Source organism: Leucopleurus acutus (assembly GCF_964270905.1).
Source record: "Leucopleurus acutus genome assembly, chromosome: 15".
Lineage (NCBI taxonomy): Eukaryota > Metazoa > Chordata > Mammalia > Artiodactyla > Delphinidae > Leucopleurus > Leucopleurus acutus.
In genome coordinates, this window is record NC_139157.1 from 73,111,415 (window position 1) to 73,136,478 (window position 25,064).

At 43.4% G+C, this 25,064-nt stretch overlaps 1 protein-coding gene and 1 long non-coding RNA gene across 3 annotated transcripts in view; one reads left to right on the top strand and one right to left on the bottom strand.

The window, feature by feature from the left end:
- Positions 1-16,942, bottom strand: part of LOC309972131 — a 107,379-nt gene extending 90,437 nt beyond the window's left edge. The window contains exons 1-2 of the long non-coding RNA XR_014326785.1: positions 16,828-16,942; positions 10,335-10,419 (exon numbers count right to left, since the gene is read on the bottom strand). This is a non-coding gene — a long non-coding RNA (uncharacterized lncRNA). The remainder of the gene's footprint in view (positions 1-10,334; positions 10,420-16,827) is intronic.
- A 930-nt stretch (positions 16,943-17,872) lies between these two features.
- On the top strand, positions 17,873-24,648 carry TENT5A (terminal nucleotidyltransferase 5A). Of its 2 annotated transcripts, none has more exons than XM_082855934.1 (3): positions 17,873-18,036; positions 18,226-18,781; positions 19,894-24,648. In XM_082855934.1, the coding sequence occupies exons 1-3, from the start codon at positions 18,017-18,019 to the stop codon at positions 20,668-20,670; spliced, it is 1,353 nt and encodes a 450-aa protein (XP_082712060.1). In that variant the 5' UTR covers positions 17,873-18,016; the 3' UTR covers positions 20,671-24,648. The 2 variants fall into 2 exon arrangements, with proteins under 2 accessions (XP_082712060.1, XP_082712061.1); XM_082855935.1 differs by having other exon boundaries at positions 17,875-17,981.
- Positions 24,649-25,064: the final 416 nt, after the last annotated feature.

A 25,064-nucleotide genomic window follows, 5' to 3' on the forward strand; every position in this document is an offset into this window, starting at 1 on the left:
ACAACTAGAAAATCTAAAATATATGCCTGTAATTACTACCTCTTTTCTGAGTGCCAGATCTACAAAATCAAAGACCTCTGGACATCTCCGCCATATTTCCCATTTAACATTCGAGCTAGGCACTACTGAGTACTTGCAATGTGCCAGTACTTGCAATGTGCAATGTAAAGCCTTAGATAAATATTTTCTCATTGAATTCTCATTGAATTCTCACACCATCCCGATCAGGTGAATACTTTGTTATCCTCACATTAGAATAAGGGACCTGAGACACAAAGAATTTAAGTAGCTTGCCCAAGATTGTAAAGATGCTAGAACTGGGATTTTGGTCCCAGTGTGGTCTGGCTTCAGAGTCAATCACTAAAGACAGTGCTCTGCTGCCTCAAATTACCTGACATCTCAGGCTACTCAGAGCCTATACCACGTCCAACCAGCAGTGTCCAGGCTCTCTGAGAACAGATCACTTCAGTTGGATTCAAAAAACATTTACAGAGCCCCTACATCCTGCTAGGCATTCTGTGCCAGCTCTTTGCAGCCATGACCAGAGGCAATCTGTTGTTCTTGTTCAAATAGCAAACTATCTGAGCCTAGAACACTTCCCAAATCTCATGCGATTTCAGAGTTAGACCTTACTTCATGAGGGCGATCTGAACCTGATCTGAATTACTGTTGCCTCCTAAAAGCCTAATGTTTACTAACAAACTCTGTTCTTAGAGTGCTGTGGCTGTCACGTTGCCGTGGTCACTTTCGCTGGGTTGCTACTGGACCCTGGGGCAAAGTAGAGAAATGGAAACTGCAAGCATCACCCCTTAGTATTTATAGAGTTCGACCTTCTGTGCCATGTGTGGTACATCTGGAGACCCTGGACCCTGGGCTGTCCAATATTCCCCTCTTGGTTCTTCCCTTATAGTTATACTAGAAATGTGGACAGTAAGTACAATAGCTACAATATCTTAGTCATCTACTAGGTTCCAAATAGTCTACCTATGCTATCCATTTAATCCTTTCCACAATTCTGCAAGGGAAGTATTATTATTGCCATTTTAGAGATGAGAAAGCTCAGGCTTAGGGAGGTGAACTAATTTGTCCGAGCTCTTACAGCTTCTTAGTGGCAGGGTAGAGTTAGGATTTAAAGAATCAGACAGTTAAAATTATTAAACTAGACTGAGACATTTCTTAACATAATCTAAGTTTCTTCTTCAGGTTGCCTTGGGCAGTGCCGAAGGAGAGGCAGGAGAGAACCAGGTACATGGTTCAGGAAGTTTCTCCCTCCATTCCCCAGGGAGCCAGATATCATGATTTCTGCCTCTGAGATTGCCTTGTGCTTGGGCACAAAGGAGTTTAGTAATGATACTGATATTATTTTTATGACATATGTCTAAGCCTTTCTAGGATACTGAGTACTTTAGCACAAAAGAGCTCTTCCCATAAGTGGGGGTGGGGGACGGTAGGACTTTCTCAGAATTCTGTGTTGGGATATCCCCTTTGTGAAGAGGAGGGTTTCCTGTGAAGCTAAAGAAGTTTACATTTTCAGGGACTCTAATTTGCGGAGGCATATGCTTTTGTAAAATTTGAAAAAGTAGAACATTTTAACCACATCAGTTAAGCCTGCTCTCTCTTTCCACATGGAATTCCTCTCCACGCCCCTTCGTGTTGGGTGGTGTCAGATTGGCTGAGGACGTTTTGGGTATTTGGCTAATGGTAAACTGAATTGGGGAGCCTTTTAGTTTGGGTTTGGTGGGATGTGTATATTTATGTGGATTGCGGTCACTTCCAGGTGTAGCTAAGTTCTGCTATCTGTCCTCATGCAGACACAATTTCCAAAATACTCCCACTACCCACTCATTTGCAGTCATGGAATGAAGACACAGGGTTAGAGGTTATAATGTGATCTGAGCATATCCTTACAATGCCAGAAATATGTGGATATAGAGGACTAAAAAGGTTTGAAATGCTCAGAGCCAGAAGCCCATTTGTGGAAAGTTCTTCAAATCATCCCACATGAACAACTGTAGGCAAAGGTTTTGGTTCTCATGGATGTGGTTAATGCAGAAGTTCTCTCCTATCAGGAGATTCATGAGGGAGCAATTAGAGTATGCAACCTGAAAAAAAAAATTAGGAAAAATATACTATAGGGTGTATCAGGAAGGTAATTAAAAACATTATTTTATGGATTTTGTGGCATTTGTCAGCTTTTTAAGTGTAAAATTTGTGGTGATTTCTTCTTCTAATTAAATAGTCACATTTGTGTCTATTATTTGTTATTTTGCACTTTTTCTATGAAAGAGGGCTCCTGTAATTGTATAAGCTTCAGATCTCACAAATCCTGTTTCTGCCTCTGTCACTGTGGTCCTTAAAAATGCACTAACTAATCAGACCCTTCGTGAATGGTTGGTGGCAGGAGAAAGATGGAAGAATCCAGTCTATGGGCTGCCAGGGGAGAGGTCTTGGAAATGATCTGGGACGGGGGCTCTCAGGCTCTGGTGTGAATGATCAGGTCCCACACACTGTCTGGCCCCCATGCCTCACCCACACTCTCAACAATTTTTTTCCAGCAAGGCTGGTCTAATGAGCAGGCAGCTGTCATCACTCCAGAGCAGTGAAGCCTTCCCCAGCCTGCTACCGTGTCTCTTCTCTGCCTCCTACAAGGCCTAAAATGTCAGAATTATAGGCACATTCCTTTGGGTTCAAAAAGTTTTTCAGTCTTCAAGCAAATGTTCTTACAATCAATTTCATCATAAGTCAGTATTAAGTATCCCTCAGTCCTGAGGCTTAGGAAATGCAGAGGATGATGCAGACTTAACAGGTTTTGAACGTCTACTATGTATCAGGTCTTACATGCACTGTATCATGTCTAGTCTCAGTTCATGATCCAAGAGAAGATGCTTAGAAGGGCCACCAAATATTGGCTGAACAAGATTTCACAGAGATTAGGGCCCCAAATAGTTAAATGACAAATTAAGAGACAAGGGCTTAAAAAATGTCGGGCATTTCACAATCATGCCTTGGGCCAGCCCTGCTTTTACTGTTTTTCCCCAACTCCCCAGAAATGCTTATTACTACTTTTCCTAATCACACAGGGCAGGGTGGAATACACTCTACACCATGGAGGATGTAAAAAAAATAACCCCTGGGCAATGAAAGTATGTTCACCTAGCATAAGGCACATAATTAGGATTAAAAGCCAAATGACACCTAGATTTCAACAAAAATCAGTTACCAAAGGAGAAAGGGTCTTCATGACAACCAGAACCAGACAGTTAAACATGAGCTTTCAATGGTTTGGAGTGTTTAGGTTTTGCAATGGTGCGGTTTGGAAGCTCTCCAGCAGAAAAACTATTTTCTTTTAAGAGGAGAGCTCTCTGTAATATTTTCTTTGCTGAAATAATGTGATCCTTAATGACGTCTTATATGACCCAAACTTTAAATGGATCCATTATTTTAGCTGACTTCATTCTTACCAGGTTTTTACAGGTCAGCAATGAACTATCAACAGCTTCCTGATAATTATCCTACTCACCCAAAGAACTGTTAGCCTGCTGGTCTTATCTATGTTAAAAGGAAGCTGTTATATGTACCAGACTTCCTCAGTGAATAATACAAATCAAACTGAAATTCTGCAGAAAGGGCCAACATTGTGAGGTTTGAGAATGAAAAAACAGGTTGAAAATGATGATGCTACCCTGTCTTCAGCTCCTTACTTGCTGAAATTCTGTGTTTCGTCTGGCACAGGAATGGCTTTACGGTAGAGTCAGCAGCATAACTAGTTGGGTCAGGAGAGGTTCTCTGGGTGGCTTTATCAAAATGTGTGGACACTCAGCATATGCAGTTAGTTACCTGGGTGATCTAGTTTGAGAAGCAATGTGGAAGGCACCTCAAGTAGCAACTAGTAAAGTTCCCAAAGGAAGTTAATTTTCTACAATTAGAGACTCATTCCTTTGACTATGAAATCTTTAAGAGTCTGCTATTGAAATACCACTATAGTCTTTGGTTGTCACCTACCCCCAAAGCAAGACAAGATTCTGATAGGAGGGGAGAGAGGCATGTTTTTACAACTGATGCAGAGAATCCCAGGAAGAAGAAAGGTGATGAAGTAGTGAGCTTGCTTTCTTTAAATGGCAAAGGGAGTAGGGAGTTAATGCTGTTCTCATCTAGTAATTTGTAAATGGGTTGTTGGAGCATATGGGTCTTAACATGTTCCTAGATTGTGGGTGTGTGTATATGTGGACCTAAAATGAAAAGGCTTACTATTAGATTCCACCTCTCGTCAGCACAGTACAAAGTTCCTCAGGCAAAGGCATGGTTTATAATTAAAGGATTTCTGCATTTGCTAATTGCCCATGGCATGTACCCTTTCTTTCCAAGGCAAGCTTCTGAATTTCAATGATGTTTTATTATAAATCTATTTCTCATCAGGTTAGAGACTATCCCAAATAGCAGATTAAATTCAAGCTGCTCAAGTAGAATTGGAGAGACTCATTTAGATGACCTTCTCTTAGAGAGGTCATTCTATCCTATATTAGGCAAAATGAAACATAAACGGGGCATTTGACCCAAGGCACAATACATTTTTTATCACTCGCTGAGATGATAATGCAAGTTTTTGAATAGCTAGTTGTATGGTGGTGACTTTGTACATTAAACCAAGCACAGATCAGATTACATTGTCAAGAAGTTCAACAAAACTAGTATTGTTACCTCAGAAGATCAAGGGACACTCCCTCAGAAGAAATGAAGACTGAATAGACATAGAGTTTAATATTTCCTCCCCTTCACGCCACTTTTTGGGTAAATATTCTGAACTTGTTTATAAACTCTGCTAGAGATCCGTCAGTGATCCAGAAAAGTAATGTGGAAAGGTGAGGGAAAGACCTACTGGTGACCATCAGGTTATGTTCCAGTTCTTTTTAAATGTACCATTTAAAAAAATGGCTGGTTAGCTGTCATTTTCCTATGTCAATGGTACAATCTGATTATCACTCTGCATAAGTTACTGTAAATAATGTTTTAAAGAATAGGCAGGGTATAAATATAGGAATGCAATACTGAAAATGAAATAAAATATATCATAGAACTCTGTCTCCTCTCTATGTCCTTTTTAAGGTGATCTCTTCCATCTCCATGTATTTGAAGACATTTTTATGGATCTCCTCTTCTTTCTGCCTCCACTGTGGCCATCCTGTATGGGTCAGTGGCTTCTTTGATCACTATTCAGAGTGATAAACCCACTTCACAGTACAATCTACTACTTGAATATCTATATGTATGTCCATAAGAAACTGAGAGAAAATATCATGAAGTGATACGATGGCCTCTGATATTTTCTATTGCACACCATTCTATTTCACTGATATTGTCGGTCAAGACCACCAAAATGACTGTGTGATCCAGAGTTTGAAAAACAGTAGTCAAAGCTAGCATCACCATTTGCCCGGATATCTGCAGCAGCCTGTTAGCTAGTTTCCCTTTTTCTATGTTTTCCTCTTTGATTCCTTATTCCATAGAGCAGCAAGGAGACTCTCAAAAGATAAATCAGAACATGTAACTCCCCTGCACAAACACTTCAGTGGCTTCTTGCATTCAGAGCAAAGTCCGAACTCTTCACCATGGCCTACGACGAGATGGAGCCCTTGACTTCCTCTCCAGCCTTATCTTATGACCTCTCTTCTTCCTCAACATACTCTGGCCCTCCAGAACTTGTGTCAGTACCTCCAGGACACCAGATTCTTGCTGCCTGGGTATCAGATGCTCTGTCTGCCAGGAACACTCTTTCCCCAACTTCTCATGGCTAGCTGTCACTTATCCTTCAGTTGTTGGCTTAATTGTTTTCTCTGCAGAGAGGCCTTTCCTGACCATCCCTTCTTATAATCTATCTCAGCCTATTGTTTGAACATGTACCACGTTACAAGAACGAGGAAAAAATATGGCAGCTAGAGAACTGACCAAGTAACACGTAGGGTGGGGTGGTGGGAGGAGGACCCTGGGCAGGAAATCGCACAGCTTTGGGGGCTGGGCTGTACTCATCTTAGGATCAAGAACTTGGAGTTTGGAAATGTGACTTTAGGTGAGGCATCTTGCCTTTTTAGTTTAGTATTGAATCACATTAATTTTGAAAATGCTACATGTCTCTATTGCAGAAGAATGAAGTAAAGGAAGGATGTAGTTATACGTAGGCCAACAATTTAAAGAGAAGCCAACAGATCCCAGAATTAGCGGTGACAGAGGTAATCAAAGTGACAGGCCGCACAGAAAGACAGTGCTCAGGTACATGGGTCAGAGGCTGCTGGTAGGGCCAGCTCCTGCCAGCTGGCTGTTCTTTTTGAGATCTCTTCTTGGCTCAGAACTTAATTAGAGGGTTTTATGTGGTGTTTGAATAAGGAAGATGTTTCCATCTTCTCTAACTTTGGAGATCCTTCCTGTTACGGAGACCATGGATAACCTGCCAGTTTACTACACCGGAAGTCCTGGTGAAGAGGCACCGTAAACCTCTTTGTCCTAGGGATTAAAGGTCCCTCTTTCTATCCCAGCAGTTCCAGATCTACAAGCAGATTTTGTACACAGTGTCACCCCTCACCAGCAGCCAGCTGGAGGATGGAGATCTGGATATACCTGCTTTGGAGTCCAGGTGGGACTTGGAAAAAGGTAAATTTGGCTGGGCTTCAAGGTAGACGTCCTTAGAGAGAGTTCCCTGAAGTCAGATACTGGGAGCATCATCTGAACCTCCTGGGGCCTGATGCCCAGGAGAGCACCACCTGGCCCCAGGTACGCCCCTCTGCCACTGGGGGCTTTTGCTTCTAAGCATTAGGGCCCCACTCCAGCTCCTGCGGTAGAGCTAGCCTGCAGAGCACCAGGCACGCTCTGAGATACACCACCATGCACTTTCTCACTTCCTATTGCCCAGTCTACCCTTCCAGCTTGGCCCACCATAATAATCTTATGTTTATTCCTTCTCAGCTCAGCACCGGGGGATCGTTTCTCCAAATCTATGACATAAATGTACATGTGGGTGTTTCAGTCCATATCTTTCTGGGCCCCTATAATTCCTCAACAGAGATTTGTGTTAACTATTTTGCTCCTCCCCACACCCCCTGAGGCTCAACCTTGAATAGAGTTTACTATGGCCCCGTCATTTTGAAGGGATTAATTGTTGTTGTGAGTTCTCATAGAAAAAAATCTGTCTTAAGAACTAGGAAAAAATATCCATCCCCAGGGTTCCTGCATCCGACTCTCAACCTCATGATTTAATCACTTCATTTTAGAATAATGCACTCAGCTATTTCTATGTCAGCCATTGACTTTTCCCAAGTAATGAATAATAAGGAAAATGTGGCATTAACTAAGGCAGCCTTGCCATGAGGTTAAAGGAACACAGACAGCTGATCTCTAGCATCTCTGGACCTTTGGAACAAACCTAGTTTCTCCCTAGGGCCAAAATGCTTTGAATTAAAATTTATTAAAAACAAAATGAACTGGCTATTTTTGGACTAGAGTTTGACCTCTTACCTAAATCCTGATTGAAAATGGTTTGTGAAGTTCTGTAAGAGCAGCCATTCTTTTCCTTTCTTTCTCTTTCCCTTCCTTCCTTCCCTCCTTCCCTTCTTTCTTTTTCTTTCTTTCTTTCTTTCCCCTTCCTTCCTTCTTCTTTCTTTTTTCTTTCTTTCTTCCTTCCATCCTTTCTTTCTTTCTTTCTTTCTCCTTCAATTATAATTCTGGAATAATGTAACAGATAAAAAATATAGGAAACAACTGGGAATTCAACAGCATTTCTGGAATTATGAGGATGAGCCACTGACAGGCAAAGCAATAACAAAAAACAGACTTCAACTGGCAAGAAGCAGCTGGTCACTGCCTGCAGGGGATGGTCAAGTCAGAAATTTGACTGTTTCATGTGTTTGGGTAATGTAATCTAACACAGATGCTGAAACAACTTATGCTATAATGATATCATATTTGCTATGTTCTACTTAATTGTAATCAAAGTTCAATTTCCTAGTGCTATTAAACATAGTAAAATACATTGTAAGCATTTATTAGCCAAAATTGGATTTAAACAAACAAAGTGGCATTGGCCCCAAATGAAAGCAAATTGGACTGAGGCCAAAGATGAAGGGAGCCTTATAGATAAAGTCACAGCAAGAGACTAAAACTGGGGCCCCTGCGTTTGAGAAGACTATAGTGCTCTTCAGGGAGACACCACATTTGTCCACAGGCTTTGAGAGAATAATTTACATTTCAATTTTACAACTGATATTTGTGATCAGTGCTTCAGTTAGGTGTGCAAAATCTTTAAGTGGGAGAGTATGGTGATACGTCTATGGGTTTGTGAATGTTGAACTGAAACCCCTACATTTCATTTCTGCTATAACTTCACAATGGCCAACAGATGATATGAAATGCTGCTGTCAGAGAGGAATGAACTGAAGGCATAATCAGAATCCTGTATGGTGGATGGATGACCATGAGATCTTAGATTTTTGAAGAACTAAACAGACTTAAAATATACTGTCCCAGGAATGAAGACGCAGACGTAGAGAATGACTTGAGGACATGGGGAGGGGGAAGGATAAACTGGGATGAAGTGAGAGAGTGGCAATGGACTTATATATACTAACAAATGTAAAATAGCTAGCTAGTGGGAAGCAGCCTCATAGAACAGGGAGATCAGCTCAGTGCTTTGTGACCGCCTGGAGGGGTGGGGGAGGGAGGGTGGGAGGGAGACGCAAGAGGGAGGAGATATGGGGATACTTGTATATGTATAGCTGATACGCTTTGCTATAAAGCAGAAACTAACACACCACTGTAAAGCAATTATACTCCAATAGAGATGTTAAAAAAATATATACTGTCCCTTTGTTCTCGTAAGCCTATTAGTATTTTCAGACCACATACTTTTTAAAATTTGAGCTATACAGTCACTATACTTAAATGTTCTAAGAAAATAAGAAAAGTTTTTATCAATACGCTTATTACTATAAAATTTGAATAAGTAGTAACATAACATCCTTATACAAGTAAATGTTATATTTTAAGTTTTATAGCTCATGTATGAAAGCACAATTTGAAATCTAAAACTGAGTATTCTTCATAAATCACTTGATTAAAAAACAGAATGTGGTGGAAACTTTTGAAGTATTCCCAGAAACACTGAAGAATAAACAAGAGAGAAAAGTTAAATCTGCAATAAAATCCATTAATCATATGTAATTGGGGCTTCAGAAAAATGAGTCATCAAATGATCATAAGTTTGGAAACTGTTTCATGATGGCATTGAGGATATTTATTAAAACTTTAAAGTTGACCATATTCCAACTGAAAACATTATCTTCCTAAATAGAGAATTTTTACTAGAGACACACAGGACATATTTAGGCTATTTAATCTAGATTATTTGCCAGGTGATTTTTAGGTAACCATAGTGATCAGACCTTAAGGATTTACAAAAGGTTAACAGCAGCTGATAGCACTAGATTGATTCAACAGTCATTTATCTGTATTAATGAATAGGGAATGAGAAAGGATGTGGGAAAGAACAAATACCTAGAGAAAAAATTAGGGGAGATATAAGCAGATGTGTACACCCATAGGCTCACTTCCCACTACGGCTGTGACCAAACCCCCTCCCGCAAGACACACACACACACACACACACACACACACACACACAACTGCAACTCACCTATTCAGGGGTTGTGCACTGCATTGGGATTTAAGGGAAGCTAAAGGCTCAGGCTACCCAGGTTTTAGTGCAGCTTGAAGTACAGTTTGCAAAGCGTCTGGTTAATTTGATCAATATGGGCATTCAAAATCAATAATGTAAGTTCCAGAGTAAATGTTTTGATCAAATTGGTCTTTAATTAAATTTAGAAGACAACTGAAATTTCCATTTTGCTCTATTAAGCATAAGAAGTTTAACCAGACATCTGGCTGTTTAATATCATGTAGATAAAACAACTAAATAATTACCTTGTTTTTCAATGTTTTAATCCAAATGTTTGCTAGCTTTAGACACAAAGCAGATTAAGAATTAGTCATGATAACTCAATTTCTTTGATTTATGAAGAAAGTGTGACTCAAAATAATGATCTATCCAATAAGCAAAGGGTAATTACTTTCATGTCAGAAATATTTAAAAGTCATCTCTACACTTGGTCGAGAATTATAACATATAAAATAGAAAACATTGCAATGTACTACATAATTATAATGTTAAATAGTAAATAGTAAAATTTAAATATGACTATTCTTAATGTTTTATTTTTATGATTATTGACTTTATTTTTTAAATAATGAATTAAAAATATAGATGTGTTACTCTGAGAAAGAAACGGACTAACCTGCAGGAGCTTCCAGTGCTCCAGAGAGTTCAAGGTGCCGGTGTCACATGTACCCACCTGTGACTGGTGACTTTCTCAACAAGCCCTGTAACCCAAAGAAGGACAGAGATAATGTTCCAAGACATGTCAGGAGTAGAAGATTAGAATAAACTAGACAAGTCACAAGTGCTCACAAGAAGCATTTCTTTTTAACACACTGTAAAGTCATATATTCTTGGTCAGTGCAAGTATGTTGAATTACTGCTCACAGAGAACTCACGTTGAGTAGATGGGGACAGTATGGCTACCAGATTAATGCCAGTGGAGGGAAAACCAAATATCTTCAGAATTTTAATGGAAACCAGGGAGAGGTTGTGGAGCAAAGAATCTCATGTGCCATTTGTTTTCTTTTTTAATATTGTAAAATGGCTTTCTGATAAGAAAAAATTAAGAATGTCACTTCTTTTATGCTAAACAATGACCTCATTGAGTAATTATAAATTTCAAAACCTGGAGGGCAGTTCTATGGCCCTTTAGAGTTATCTAAACTGTGGCTACTCAATTATGTGTTAGTGCAAACTCCCTTTTAACCTCTAGGACCCCGGCTAGAGTTGTGGCTTCTTAGAAATCGATCTCCAGTCAGAAGCTTCCATGGTTCAAATATTAACAACTTTGATAGCTCTTGCTTTCCCCCTACACCTTCTCAAGTAATGCCTAATCCACTAGCATCCTGAAGCCTTTCTTTTATTAGAAGGTTAAACTTGAATCTCTTTTATCCCATATTGCTAGAATAAATTCAGGTGTCTTAGTGCTTAGAGAGTCTGCAGTTGGTTTTCCCATTCATATTTTACTTAAGGAGCCCAGAATTTTCAAGGTGGTCAAATTTATCTTCCCAGAGTCCAACTTGAACAGTTAAAAAAAAACCCCTGTCTTTTAAATGTGTTCATCATCCTAGTAGCTTTGGGAAAAAAAACTTTCTTTTAAATATTATTTGTTGTGTTCAGCTTCTCAGACTTTCTAAGACAATGTGCTTTTTGGTTGCTTACAATATTCTGGAGCAATTTCTCCCAAACATCAGGATAACATTAATTGGACTATTTAATTTGTGATTTCTTTCTTTGCAGCAGCTAATTTTGAGGTTAAGGGAAAGAAGAGGAAAAGACTTTAACAAAGAAAGTGATGGTAGAAATGTTAAAAAATAATCCTTTCAAACAAGGAAGTATATGCATTATTGAATCAGTGTATGGTCTAAGCGTGTGAGCAAGTATATTTTTTGTAGCTGCTATAAATTCATATGGCAGTTATGCAGTTTCTGGATTTGGCATATCAAAATGGTGCTAGTAAAATGGATATATACCATGTTTAATTATCTCTGAAATGTTGGAAGTTCATATAAATCAACTATCCGTGGCCAATAAATATATCAACATACAAGGTATGTTGTACAAGGTAAGAACTGGCTAAAAATGTATATGAATGAGCTGGATATACCCATAGAAGATGGTCTTTTTTTTCCCCCTTCTCATAAGGTACATACACAGTTTGGCCAAATTCCTTTTAGAATAAAGGAATAATTCATTATATTCTCCCTTTTTGCCCTTCTCAAAGCTTTACAAGCACCACAACTAAACATCGCCATTTTCTTCAGAGAAGTTAAATATTCTTCTAATACAAATTGCAGAAGGAAAAACTCATAATATAAATATGACTTTGGGGAAAAACAGTTTACTTATTCATATTTGGTAGGTTTTGAAAATACATGTATATTTCTAGTTTACATTTTGCCAAATGAATGTGACTTTTGAATGTCTCTTTTGTTTGGAGGAAAGAAAACAGTCTGGTCCAAGGGACTTGCAACATTGATTTAAATGGCAAGCGTTTCACCAAGATGTCAAAACAGGAAGAACTTCCGGCATAATCGGCACTGATAGTAGCACAAGAAAATACTGGCTCGTCTTTCTGATGAAAACCTTTATTAAAGGATGATCTGTATTGAGTTTGATTTTAAGAGTGATGACACAGGACTGTGTTGCTTGCATATTGAATTTCCTAAGCTCACTGATCTCTGACTGTGCAAAGAACTATTTTTGTGTGGTCATATACTTCAAATAAATACTCTTAAAAATAAACTTAGGAAATGACACTTAGAAGATGCTCAACTGTAGAGTACAGATGCTTTTATAAGATGTTCACAGGTGAGAATGCAGTCCATACAAATGACCCTCTGTGTGGCTAGAGGATCTCTTCAAACTGAACGATTTGTTATCGATTATTTAAATACACTCAGATAGAAGATGAAACAGTGTGATCCCAAGAAAGGGGTGCTGGCCCGTGACTGAGAGCAACTGAGTCTCGCTTTAACTTTTCCCGAACTAGCTATGTAAACTTACGAAAAACTACCTAGACTTTCTTCATCTCTAAAATTAGGACTGCACATTGCAGAATAATTTTGAAGATAAAATGAGATAGTACAGAATGAAAAGGTTTGAATAGTTTAAAATATAGAACTAAACTGTTGATTGCTAATAACCATACAAGTAATAAAATGATGGACTGCTATTCCCAAGACTAGAAGCTGTATGACTTAGCATGTTTCTGGACTTTGATAGGCCCTGAATAAACATTTATTTCCCTGAAAAAAACATGGGGAGAGTCATTTTGTAAGCAGCATTCCCTGGGAAAAGAGGTAATGTAGTTTCCCAAGTGAGTTTTAATTTTTACACGAGGCCCTTTAACTGACTGCTGTTCTACTAACCCTAACAGGACGGCAGAGAGCTCTCTGGTTTGCCCTGCAATGTGGACTTCTGCACGGGCATGCCCGGAGAAGGACACCTGTCTGTCCCTCAGTTGCCTCAGGAACCACTGGGCTTCGCCCTAGGAAGGCGGTGAATGGCAAGGAGGTGGGGAGTAGCCCAAATTCCCCACATTGCCACTGCTCTGACCCTGGGGAGGGAGAGGGGCAAGGAGTTTCTGCAGGGTCCTGTCACTTTTGGTGGAAAGGATCAAAGAGCAGAAGCAGGGGAAGGTGGATAATCAATGGAAAGAGTGGACAGGGCTGGTGTGAAAAGATCAAGAGCGAGACAAGAATCCGGGGAGAGAAAAGAAGTGTTCCTAACAGCAGTGTTCTGAGCTCTTCTCTCTCTCCTTCTGCGTAGAGCTTGAGGGAATCACTGCATACTTGTTTGCTGCTTATTTTCTGAAACCATTCCTGAAAAGGCAGGAAGCAGACAAAGCAAAATGGGAAGGGCAGCACAACTGCTAAGTGAACTTGGTGCAGACTCTGAACCTCCCACCCCGTTACAGTGTGTGTGTGTGTGTGTGTGTGTGTGTGTTTTTCTCGTAGGCTCTCTGGAAGGCTGCTGGCTTGCTAAGTCCCCCTGCCAGGGTGGCAGGCCTTCCTGACTGAGGAAGAAACTCCCATCGGCCCAGGCAGGTGCATTCTGGCCCCAAGAGCTGTTTCGGGATAAAACACCTTGGGCTTCAGTGATGTGTCCAATCTGAACGTACAGAACTTGGAAAGAAGGAAGGAGCAGAGTGCATTTCCAGTTCAGTTTTAAGTCTAAAAGGAAAATGAGAAGACAGGCAGAAGGCAGGGAAAGAGATGGAGAGCAGACACACACATGGCTCTGAACCAAGGCTCTGCCACTTCTGTAAGTTCCTTAACCTTCCTCTGCCTCATCTTCCCTATCTGGAAAATGGGGATGTGATATGCAAACCTCTGATATTTGGAGAAAGTTTAAAAGAAATGGTGTATATAAAATACTGAGCATACTGTCTGGCACATTATAACGAACTCAATAATGGTATTATTCAGGCCAAAACTGAATTTCTCCTTATTGTGCTAAGTCCAGATTGATTGTCACTGTAACTTTCAAAGCAAGATCAACTAATCGTGGGTTTTTTTTGTTTTTGTTTTCCTCAGAAATGTATGTAAAGCTTTCTTTTAAGGATTACAGATACAGACTTACAGCATTATATTGCCATAGATCTTTTTTTCCCCTTTTAGATGAGGAAAAGTAAATTATTTACCAAAAAGGTTCAGAAGCTAAAGTCTAATAGACACACACACACATATATGACAACTCTGCAGCTAAATTTAATCCAAGGATAACTGTGTTGAGCGATGACCTTGCTTGTGAATGTGTTTGGAGAGTATAGACTTTCTCATTTGATAATTACTTTGGTTTCTAGGAAAAAAAATGCTTGCAATTGCAAAATTTGCAATTTCATGTAAGTATGAACATTTTTTTTCTCTCCAGAATGTAAATATCTCAGTTGGAAGACGGGGAGAAGAGAGACAAAGAACAACAGATGCTTTCATGCAACAATATGTATCCAGTGGCCACTATGAATCAGGCCCATATGAATCCAGTCAAAGCACCATCCAGTGCTGCCAACAGTAAGAGATCCCAGATGTCCCAAGGCAGGAGGCGGTGGGTCTGGATTATGGAGATTTGGAAGGTTGCTATGAAGGGAGAACCCGAATGGGGATGGGGAATGCTTTGTTAAGGGGTCAGGGAAGTGTCAGCCACAAAGCCCTGGCAGCTTGAGAGAAGGGGTCTTGCCCCACTGCTGCTGGGACTCATCTTTTCCCCTTGCACAGGGTCTGATGCATCGCAGTCTCTCTGTATCTGGCCTCAGGCTCCAGTTCTGCCTCTCAGCCATGCCCTCCACTCTTGGGGGAGGCCATGAGAGCAGCTGGGCGGAAAAGAGCAGCCTCTGCTGGGGAGAGGGTGCCCACCTAGAGAACCAGGCTGCAGTGGCCCTTGTTAGCTCGGTGTAGAGTGTGGCTGGGCCCGTGTTAGCATCACATGGGCGACGTGCTGAAATGCAGATTCCTTTAGCCCTACAGAACAAAATCCTGGGCATAAGTGAAGCCCCGGTGCTCAGACGCTCTGAGACTCTTCTGATTTTTTTTTTCCACTTTATTTTTTGAAAAAGGGTTTAAGTACAAAATAATGGCAGTGGGGCTAACCCCTTGATTTCTTTTTAGTGCAGTGTACCTAATACATGATCTATTCCTTTGCCCTTGTTTTCAGGGGCAGAATTCATATTAGCCTTTGAGAGAAGCACTTTTAACAGGCCTTTTCTTTTTCTTTCAAATCGTTTTTGCTGCTGTACTTGCTGCTGTACTACCTTCCAATGGGAGGTACTGGTAAGCTACAGGTATCCCATTCCTAAAAAACGATGGCTAAACAGCACTCCCAGAGAAACGGGTTGGGTTCAAGGCCTGACCTCACCACTTATTAGCCATGAAAGGGGCAAATCTCTTTACCTCCCAGTTCCTCTGTTTCCAAATCCTTTCTCAACTGAGAAGAATATCTTCTCAACTGAAGATTAAATGAGGTGCTAGGTGTAAAGACCTAAGCAGAGTATAGCCCAGAGGTGCTCAGTAAGTTCCTGGAAATACCCCAATCTCCTTTCTTACCGTGGTGGTCTATACAGCCTTGCTCAAACTCTAATTCCTTTACACTCTTCCCTTTGCTGACAGTGCTTTTCTCCTTCTCCCTCAACTACCAAGAAAAAGCCACTTTTCATGATCCGATCCAAAGGACATCTGTCCTCCACTCTTCTCCCCTAGTTCCCCTGAGCCCACCGCTGCTCTGTGTCACATCGTTCCTCCCCCATAACACATGTACAGTTGAACCATAATTCTCTACTTGCCTGTCATGCCCACTAGACTGCTCGAAACGCAGTAATTCTGAAATCCTCAGCACTCAACTTGGTGCCTGGCACATAACAGGTGGTCAAGCCACATGCCTATATGTGCTTCTTCTGAATGCAGGAGCAGAATGGATGCATTTATGCATGGGTGGCTGGACACATGAATGTGCTTCTGGGGAAGCGACGGGCCTGTGAAAATTGTGTGGTTGGTCGTCCTAGGTCCCTTCCCCGACCACCCCACCGTGGAGGCCGGCGCTGAGGGATCAGGGCCTCCGTCTGAGGTCCAGCCGGTTCCTCCGCTTTGGGAACGCAGCTCCGCAGGGCACCGGCAGGGGGCGGCGTTGCCACGCAGCTGGGTGCTCCGCGGGTGACCGGCCCCTCCCCGGCGCGCCTGGCGCGCTGCTTTGGTGACGAGGCCGGGGCTCCCCCATTTTGGAGGGGGCGGGCCGTTCTCCCTCACAGACCGGGCAGCTGGGGTCGCGCGGGGCCACGGGCGGGAGTATTCAGCTTCCCAGGCGCGTCCCTCTCTCCCCTTTCCCTCCCTACCCCCCCAACACCCCCTCCCCCCCGCCCCCAGCCTCTACGCGAAGGAAAGTGACTCTCAGTTTGGGAAGAGGCAGCTAGCGGCCGGAACTGACGGCCCGAAGAAAGGGCGCGCTTTCTGGCAAAGACGTGGGTGCGAGCGCGACTGCGCGCGAACATAATGCTACACTCGTTTCGCGCCGCCGAGGCGACTAAAGTTGAGGGGCTGGGGGAGGAACGCTTGTGTCCTTTGAACTCGTACTATCGCGGGTCGTGGAAAACTAGCTCGTGTCACAATGACATTCGCATTCACTTGAAAAAGGCAAACCTTAGCGCCCGACGACGACCACACTTCGCCTCCTCACTTGTCGGCGAGACACCGCACCGCCGAGCGTCCGGCCCTGCGCAGCGGCCCTTCGCGCGACCTGGCGGCCGCGCATTCCCCGCGCCGCGCTCCGGGCCCGCCTCGCTCTCGGCCCCCGGCCGCGCGCCCGCCGGGCCGCCCAACGCGCCTGGGCGTCCGGTCGGGGACGCGCGCCGCGCCCCCGGCCGCCCCGAGCCGCCCGTGCGCGGGAGACGGACTCACGCTCGGCCCCGCCCCCGCGCTCCGTGGGCTCGCCCGGAGTTCCCCGCGCCGCCCGAGATTTCGAGAATCGAAACCTGGGGAGCTTCCCCTGCCCCTTACGCGTGACGCCTGATTGGCACGGGGAAGTGGACGCTTTAGTTCACTCTGAGGCCCGGTTTATTAACGGAGTAAACGGCCTAGCCCTACACCACACAGTTTAAAAGGGGGGGGGGTCGAAAGAACCTCTGGAGACCCGTCATTAAGCTACAATGACGCGCCATAAACGGCGAGAATTTTATGTTGGAAGTTGCTGCAGTTGCGCGACTTTAGCCGGGAACCAGTTGTGAGGGCCATTTAGAACACTTGAGGCATCGGAAGTGTTTCGTCGTTGGAGGGAAGAATAAGAGGGGCGGGGTGTGTGGGGGGGTCCATACATCAAATATATGTCTACGCACATCAGTGCACACGGGAATCGCCGCCGGCTTCCCGCTCCGGGGACCGGGCCCGCCGCTGCAGCGCTAGGCTCCGCAAGGGCTCCGGCCGCGGGGCGGGTGGGGGCGGCGCCCTATGCAGATGAGGAGGGTGTGGCGAGCGTGCGGCGCCGGGCCCCGGAAGCGCAGAGAGGCCCCGGTATAAAAAAAGTACTGAGGACATTTCTCCCGCACAACTGCTAAAGCTCCAGAGACGGGAGTGTGTGCGGCGGCGGCGGCGGCGGCAGCAGGAGCCGCCACCTCCGGGACCACCGCGGCTGAGGCGGCGCGGGCGGGGTGAGGGGCGGGAGTGGCCGGCGCGGGCTGCGGGGGTCTGGGAAGGACTAAGTCGCTCGCCGCTGCCGGGAGCGCACTCGCGGCTCCTGAAGTGTTGCCGCCTCGCAGTTCCTCGCTCGCCGCGCTCCTAGAAGGGGCGGCCGCCTCCAGGTGACACAGACGGGACTCTCGCTTGCGCTTTCCAGATGCATCAGAGATACTTTTGGTGCGGGGCTGCTCTGCGGGGCGCGGCGCGCGCGGGCCGGAGGCCGCGGGGGCCTGGGGAGGGAGAGTCTCCGGGGAGCCCCTGAGGCGGGGGGCGAAGCGGGGAGGGGGCGCGCTCCTTACTCCTCGGGCCCCTGTCCGCCTGTCCGCCGCGCGTCTCAGCGCGCTCCTTCCCTCTGTTCTCTTTTAGGACCGACCAGGGCCCAGTGGCGTTCGGCGGGCACTTCATGGCGGAAGGCGAAGGGTACTTTGCCATGGCTGAGGACGAGCTGGCCGGCGGCCCTTACATCCCCCTGGCCGGAGACTTTAGCGGCGGCGACTTCGGCGGCGGCGGCGGCGGCGGGCACTGCTTGGACTATTGCGAAAGCCCCACGGCGCACTGCAACGTGCTGAACTGGGAGCAAGTGCAGCGGCTGGACGGCATCCTGAGCGAGACCATCCCGATCCACGGGCGCGGCAACTTCCCCACGCTCGAGCTGCAGCCCAGCCTGATCGTGAAGGTGGTGCGGCGGCGCCTGGCCGAGAAGCGCATCGGCGTCCGCGACGTGCGCCTCAACGGCTCGGCCGCCAGCCACGTTCTGCACCAGGACAGCGGCCTGGGCTACAAGGATCTGGACCTCATCTTCTGCGCCGACCTGCGCGGGGAAGAGGAGTTTCAGACTGTGAAGGACGTCGTGCTGGACTGCCTGTTGGACTTCTTACCCGAAGGGGTGAACAAAGAGAAGATCACACCACTCACACTCAAGGTAAAGCTCCCGAGAGGGGCCGGGGGCGGCGGCGGGCCGGGCGCGGGGGCGGCGCGGCGGGCAGAGGGGCGCACGTCCGCGGCCCGGACCCAGGTGGGCGCCCTGGCTGATTTTGCTTTTGAGTTTTTTCCTGAGGAAACCAAGGTGCGTGGACTGTGTTGAGTGTTTAAGCTGCTTCAGCTTCCAAGTCTTCTGCTTCCTCCTCTGCCCTGCCTTCTCTTCCTTCTCATTTTTTAACTCTTGGCTTTCCTTAATTGAGTCGTGTCCAGAGGAGATTCTGATAAGTGGGAGAGTGAAATGATGTGAACCTTTCTTTTTTTTTTTTTTTTGAGTCATTTGATGATTTAGTCTTTGGGAAAAGAGCAGCCTGCAGCAGAGGCTAGTCAATGTTCTTATTATTGTTTTGGAGAATGTGAATAGATTTCCTAGCTGCCTTCACGTGACGCCGTGTGTTACGCATATATATGGTGCTTTTCCACGTTGGTTCATGTGTTCAGGATATAATGGGTCCCCTCCTCCCCACTTTGGTCCAAAGCTCGTTTTATACAATTAGGTAAAATTATCCGAGGAACCAGCCTTCCAGAATGTCTTAATTTCGTTCATATTTGATTTTAACTGCAGGAGCCCTGGCGGGACCGTCAAGATACAAATCCTATCGGTTCCCTTAGCAGGAGGGGAACTAGGTGACTAGGGACTAGGGTGAGAGGCAGACTAGCTTTTCCCTGTAGGCCCTTCTGTCTTTTGAATATTGTGGTGATATTGTGTGAATATTGTACCTATAAGATCATTCTCAAAAAATAACATTTTGAAAGTCAGGCATGACAACAGAACCTCCTAGTACTGCGCTATGTCTGCCAAAAGCCTCACACCATTATTTCTACTCTCTTTCCCAGACGGCAAAACCACTCGTTAAATGTATTTCTTTTTGTTGTTGTTGTTTTGAGAAGACTGTTTATGTTTAATGTTTAAGCCTGCAGGTAGTGTTTTGCTGAAACCTGACAAAACAAAAGGGAAGGAGCAAAATAATTCTCAGCTGTGACGAGGATGTACTTACTTATTGATTATTTTTTTCTAGGTTTGCTCATCTTCTTGTTTTGTCTTTTAAATTGTAGGAAGCTTATGTGCAGAAAATGGTTAAAGTGTGCAATGACTCTGACCGATGGAGTCTTATATCCCTGTCAAACAACAGTGGCAAAAATGTGGAACTGAAATTTGTGGATTCCCTCCGGAGGCAGTTTGAATTTAGTGTAGATTCTTTTCAAATCAAATTAGACTCTCTTCTCCTCTTTTACGAATGTTCAGAGAACCCAATGACTGAAACGTTTCACCCCACAATAATCGGGGAGAGCGTCTATGGCGATTTCCACGAAGCCTTTGATCACCTTTGTAACAAGATCATTGCCACCCGGAACCCGGAGGAAATCAGAGGGGGAGGCCTGCTTAAGTACTGCAACCTCTTAGTGAGGGGCTTTAGGCCCGCCTCTGATGAGATCAAGACCCTTCAGAGGTATATGTGTTCTAGATTTTTCATCGATTTCTCAGACATTGGAGAGCAGCAGAGAAAACTGGAGTCCTATTTGCAGAACCACTTCGTGGGCTTGGAAGACCGCAAGTATGACTATCTCATGACCCTTCATGGAGTGGTGAATGAGAGTACCGTGTGCCTGATGGGACATGAAAGAAGACAGACTTTAAACCTGATCACAATGCTGGCTATCCGGGTGCTAGCTGACCAAAATGTCATCCCTAACGTGGCTAATGTCACTTGCTATTACCAGCCAGCCCCGTATGTAGCAGATGCCAACTTTAGCAATTACTACATTGCACAGGTCCAGCCAGTGTTCACATGCCAGCAACAGACATACTCTACTTGGCTACCTTGCAATTAGGAATCATTTAAAAGTGTCCTGTGGGGAAGCCATTTCAGACAAGATAGGAAAAAAAAAAAAAAAAGAAAAAGGCTGAGTGACCCAGCCATGATTAGGGATATGTTTTGTGCAATGATGATCTGCTCCTGGTTTTAAACTTGGCAAAGCTTGTGGATCTTTTCCTAGGTATGGGAGCATGATCTCAAAATAACCCGCCCCACCACCACCGCCAACCTTCCCTCATTCTCCTACCCAACTGGATTCTGTCCTGAAACAAAAGAGACCTGTCATTAAAAACAACCAGGTTCTCCTAAAATAACAAGAGAAAAAAAGCTTGATGACAATATGGGTTTGCAGTACCTGCTCCCATAGCTTTGCCATAGGAAAAAAAGACAAGTGGAGAGTTTCTTATAAGACGGAATTCACAAAAGGGAAAATACAGAGGAAAAAAGGGTCTCACTCCAACGAAATTATCAATTCAGGAGTTCAGATAGTAACAACTGTACAGGAGGAAGGGGGACTCCAACATTGGGATTACTATCTGAGGCTTGTAGCAAGTGCTTTCTGTGGAACTCTCCCATTGCGCTAATAGAAATGGCTTGCTCCGAATGAGCAGTAGTAGGGTGCAATTCTCATAACAAACAGCAGAACTTATGATGACACAATCCATTATTTCCAGCTGCGTGCATAGCTCGCATTTTTTAAATGTGAAAATGCAAGCAAAAACAGCTGTAGCAAAGAAAGTATGCTCAAGGACCAAAGATTTAACAGATAAAAATACCCAAGTAGAAAAGAAATAGAATATATAAAGAGTTACTATATTTGTTACACACCAATATACATCAAAGTGCCTGTTGCCTTCTGAAAATTTGAAGTGGAAAAATTTTATGGTTTAATGACTATTTTATCAGGGACTCAAGAAGAAAATAAAACAACACATAAGCTTGTGAATGGTGGAGGAGATGCCCTATTTTTTCTTGACAAATACTTGTATAAAATTAACCTTGTTGGTGTGATATTATCCTAGGTACATGTGTATGTGTGTGTATATTATGTGTATATATATACATATTTGTGATATGTGTATATACACACAATACATTGATTATGGTCTAGAAAAATGTAGCATATAGGAAATGTTTAAATACTGTGTGCTTTTATGTTTTCAACAGGATGACATGAGACGTGGGCATATTGCAGTGATGAATTAAAACCCACATCTAAAAAAATTAAAGCGAATGAAGGAGGAAAACAATTAATATATTTGATAGGAAGAGCAGAGATTATACATTTTTAGTGAGTTTTTTTTTTCCTTTTTTTTTTTTTTTTTTTTTGTGAGTCATAGAATTCCACAAATGGGAGAATATTTGTTGGGCAGAGCACTCGTTTTTTACACTAAACTGCCATTTTGATAGTTTGAACCCTTTTACTTTTAGTAATACTTGCATACCTCCATGGTGTATAATCCAGTGGATCATGGATCAGTGATAGTCTGTTTAAATCCCTGACTGCTAAAAAGAATTTCTGGTGATCTGAACACTACTTATTAATATTTAAATGAATTTTTAAATGAATGCATTGTGCATTCCAGGACCACTAGAATTTAGTAAATGTGAAATGACCCTTTTTAAAGAGTATTTGCACGATTACTTAAAATTTATATATGAAATATATATTATATATAAAATTTTATAAATTCATGCCAATATGAAACATCTTTGACCTGTTTGTCACACTGCATTTAAGTATTTAGTACTGTACTTTAAATTCACTCACTTTGCATTCAATCAGATCCAACTTTATTTTCTGTTTCCCAAGAGACCAGTTACACCTTTGTGAAATGAACCGGCATTACTGTTTCAGTTCAGTGACAGCTAATCCCAAACCCATCCCTTCTCTCAGCCCTTAATTCCTTTGGACACTGGTCTTTGAAAATGTATTTGTTAAAAACAAATCTAACACCCGACAACCTTCCCTTTGTATTGTGAAACAGCTACACAACCCCTACCAAGTCTAGTGGATGACTGCTTACTCTGATCGTTCCTGTGAAGAGTCAACCAGATTTTTGTCATCAGTTAAAGAGGGATTGGGGAAGAGACTAGCATCATCCTGTTGGCAGTGTAATTTATTTGTTATCTGGTCATCCCTCAGATGCTCAATGCTGGTTTAATCCACCCGCACTACCTTTCTTGTGCATCTTTCTTTGAAGCCTTAACCAGAACTTGATGGGTTTGTCGTAGCAGCGTCCCTGTGAATTCTGTCCGAGCTGTAACAGCTACTGCACTGCCACTCACTGTTACGTAAGGAACTCTTTCTTCTCCCATGTTGGCTCAGACTCCCTCACTCCAGCCCTGGGTTTGAAAAATTCATTGTAAATTCCCAGGAAATATTCCATTTGCAGATTAAGCCTGATACTTAACTGTCAGCAGCCAGAGCTCCGCCTCCTTACCTGTTCGGATGTTTCCTAAAAGAAAACTAAGGGAACCCTCGGGAACAGAGGAGGAGTAGCTGGTGATCTGCCTTCTTCCTTCTCATCCTAACTCTTGACTGATGAGTCGTCCACTATTTCAGAAAGAATCTGGAGGTCTCTGGCTCTGCCGTAGCAACAACCTGGTGTTATTTTATGACACAGATTTTTGTTTGGAGGGGCCTTCTTGGAAAATACGCTTTTCATTTGTTTTCTCAGATGTTTATGTTCTTTTCTTGCTTACTCTGGGGCTGGTAGCATAGTTGGAAATGCCAGCACCTGGCATTCAGATAGAACAGGCTGTACTCAAGACAACCTTCAGCATTTAAGATTTATATAATTTATTTCCCTTTTGTATGTACTATAGTCTTGTGCACGTGTAGTTGAACAAACAGTGGAATATATGTCTCTCTTTGTGGATGTGTGGCCTAAACATTTGAATGTCTGGTGAGAGAGAGCCGTGTGTCATAGGTCAGAGAAAAGGACAGCTCTCAATTCCTGATTAGTGCCTGTGATTTGCTTACCTTTGTGTTTATCTGGTCGAGTGTGCTGTTACTTTAAAGCAGGAAGAAGTTTTTTATCTTCTGGAGTCTCTTCTCACCTGTTCAGCCTGGCATGTCAGGGAACACTTCACCTGTGACAGTGCCCTTTTAACAAGTTGACTTCATTTGCAGTAAAATCTCGTTGCCTCAAGACGTCCTACATCAAGATGGACTTTTCCCTTCCAGAAACGGGATCAAGTGTTTGCTCACTTTCATATTGGGTGGATTGTTTTAACGTGGCTCCAAAATTGCAAGGATGGAAGAATGTCTGTAAGCCAAGCCAAGGAGGAAACGCCAAGAAAAGTGAACATACCGTTTTTTTGCCACCCCTTTCTGTTTGCTGATCGTAGGTTGCCTTATTGTGCGTCAAGTTGTTTTCATTGCAATGCTTGTCAAATAAATATTGTGAACTATTTTGTAAATGAAATGTATTATGTTAAAAGCTGTCAGCAGTTCGAAAGTAGGCTTTTTTGTTGTTTGAAGACAGCGTGTGTTAGATGAAACCAAAAAAAAAAAGTAATTTCATATATACCACCTGTTGGAATATAGTATTTCTTTATGATCTCTTATAGTATAGCCTTTTCAGCGCTAAGAAAGAATCTCTGTGTAATACTTTGTCGTAATAATGGCTTGCTAACAAAGTCCATGGTCACAGTACAAAGTTGGAAGATGTCAAGTAACTTGGCGAGACTGGCTGCAAATCCTTGCAGAATGGAGGATGCTCTGCCCGCTGGCTGTCTCTCTCTCCGACCTCTCTACAACCATCGCCTGCTCCAAGAGGCCCTGATGGCAGCACGCCGCACCTGGGGTCACTCTTTTGGAATACTTTCACTTTAGTCTGTGTCACAGGCAGAAAAGGAGTTGCTGGAGAATGGACTCTTAAAAACTGACTTATTTGAATCAGCGCTAGAGGGAACAGATTGTGAATTTTGTTTACAGCATCCAATATTTGGATTTTTTTTTTGTAAATAAAAAGAAGTTATTTTTTTCTATTGATTTGTGCGTTGTTTTCCATCTCTGTGCTGGCTAAAGACCATATCCTCTGAATCCAACCTGTGTCTATGAGAAAAGATGAAGCAGTGTTTGGAGGCGACCCACCTTTATCAACTTCTGATTGGAGTGCAAGTCATTAAAACGCCCAGCTTGCAGCCAGCCCATCTCTGGACTGGCTCAGTAATATCCATTAGAATCTAGATAATGGGTGCCAACATTTTGAATCTGGTTGTGGGCTTAGCTGTGTTAAGTGACCCAGTCAGAGCTGTTTTCCAGGATCGGTAGAGACTCCTGGCTCTGGACTGTAGGTTTGCTGTAGCCCTGAGGGGGCCTTGGTTTTTAGGAGTAGCGTAAGTGTCGTGATTCAGTCATCCCTGGTTTTATATATATCATCCATTTGAGGCTCTGTAGTG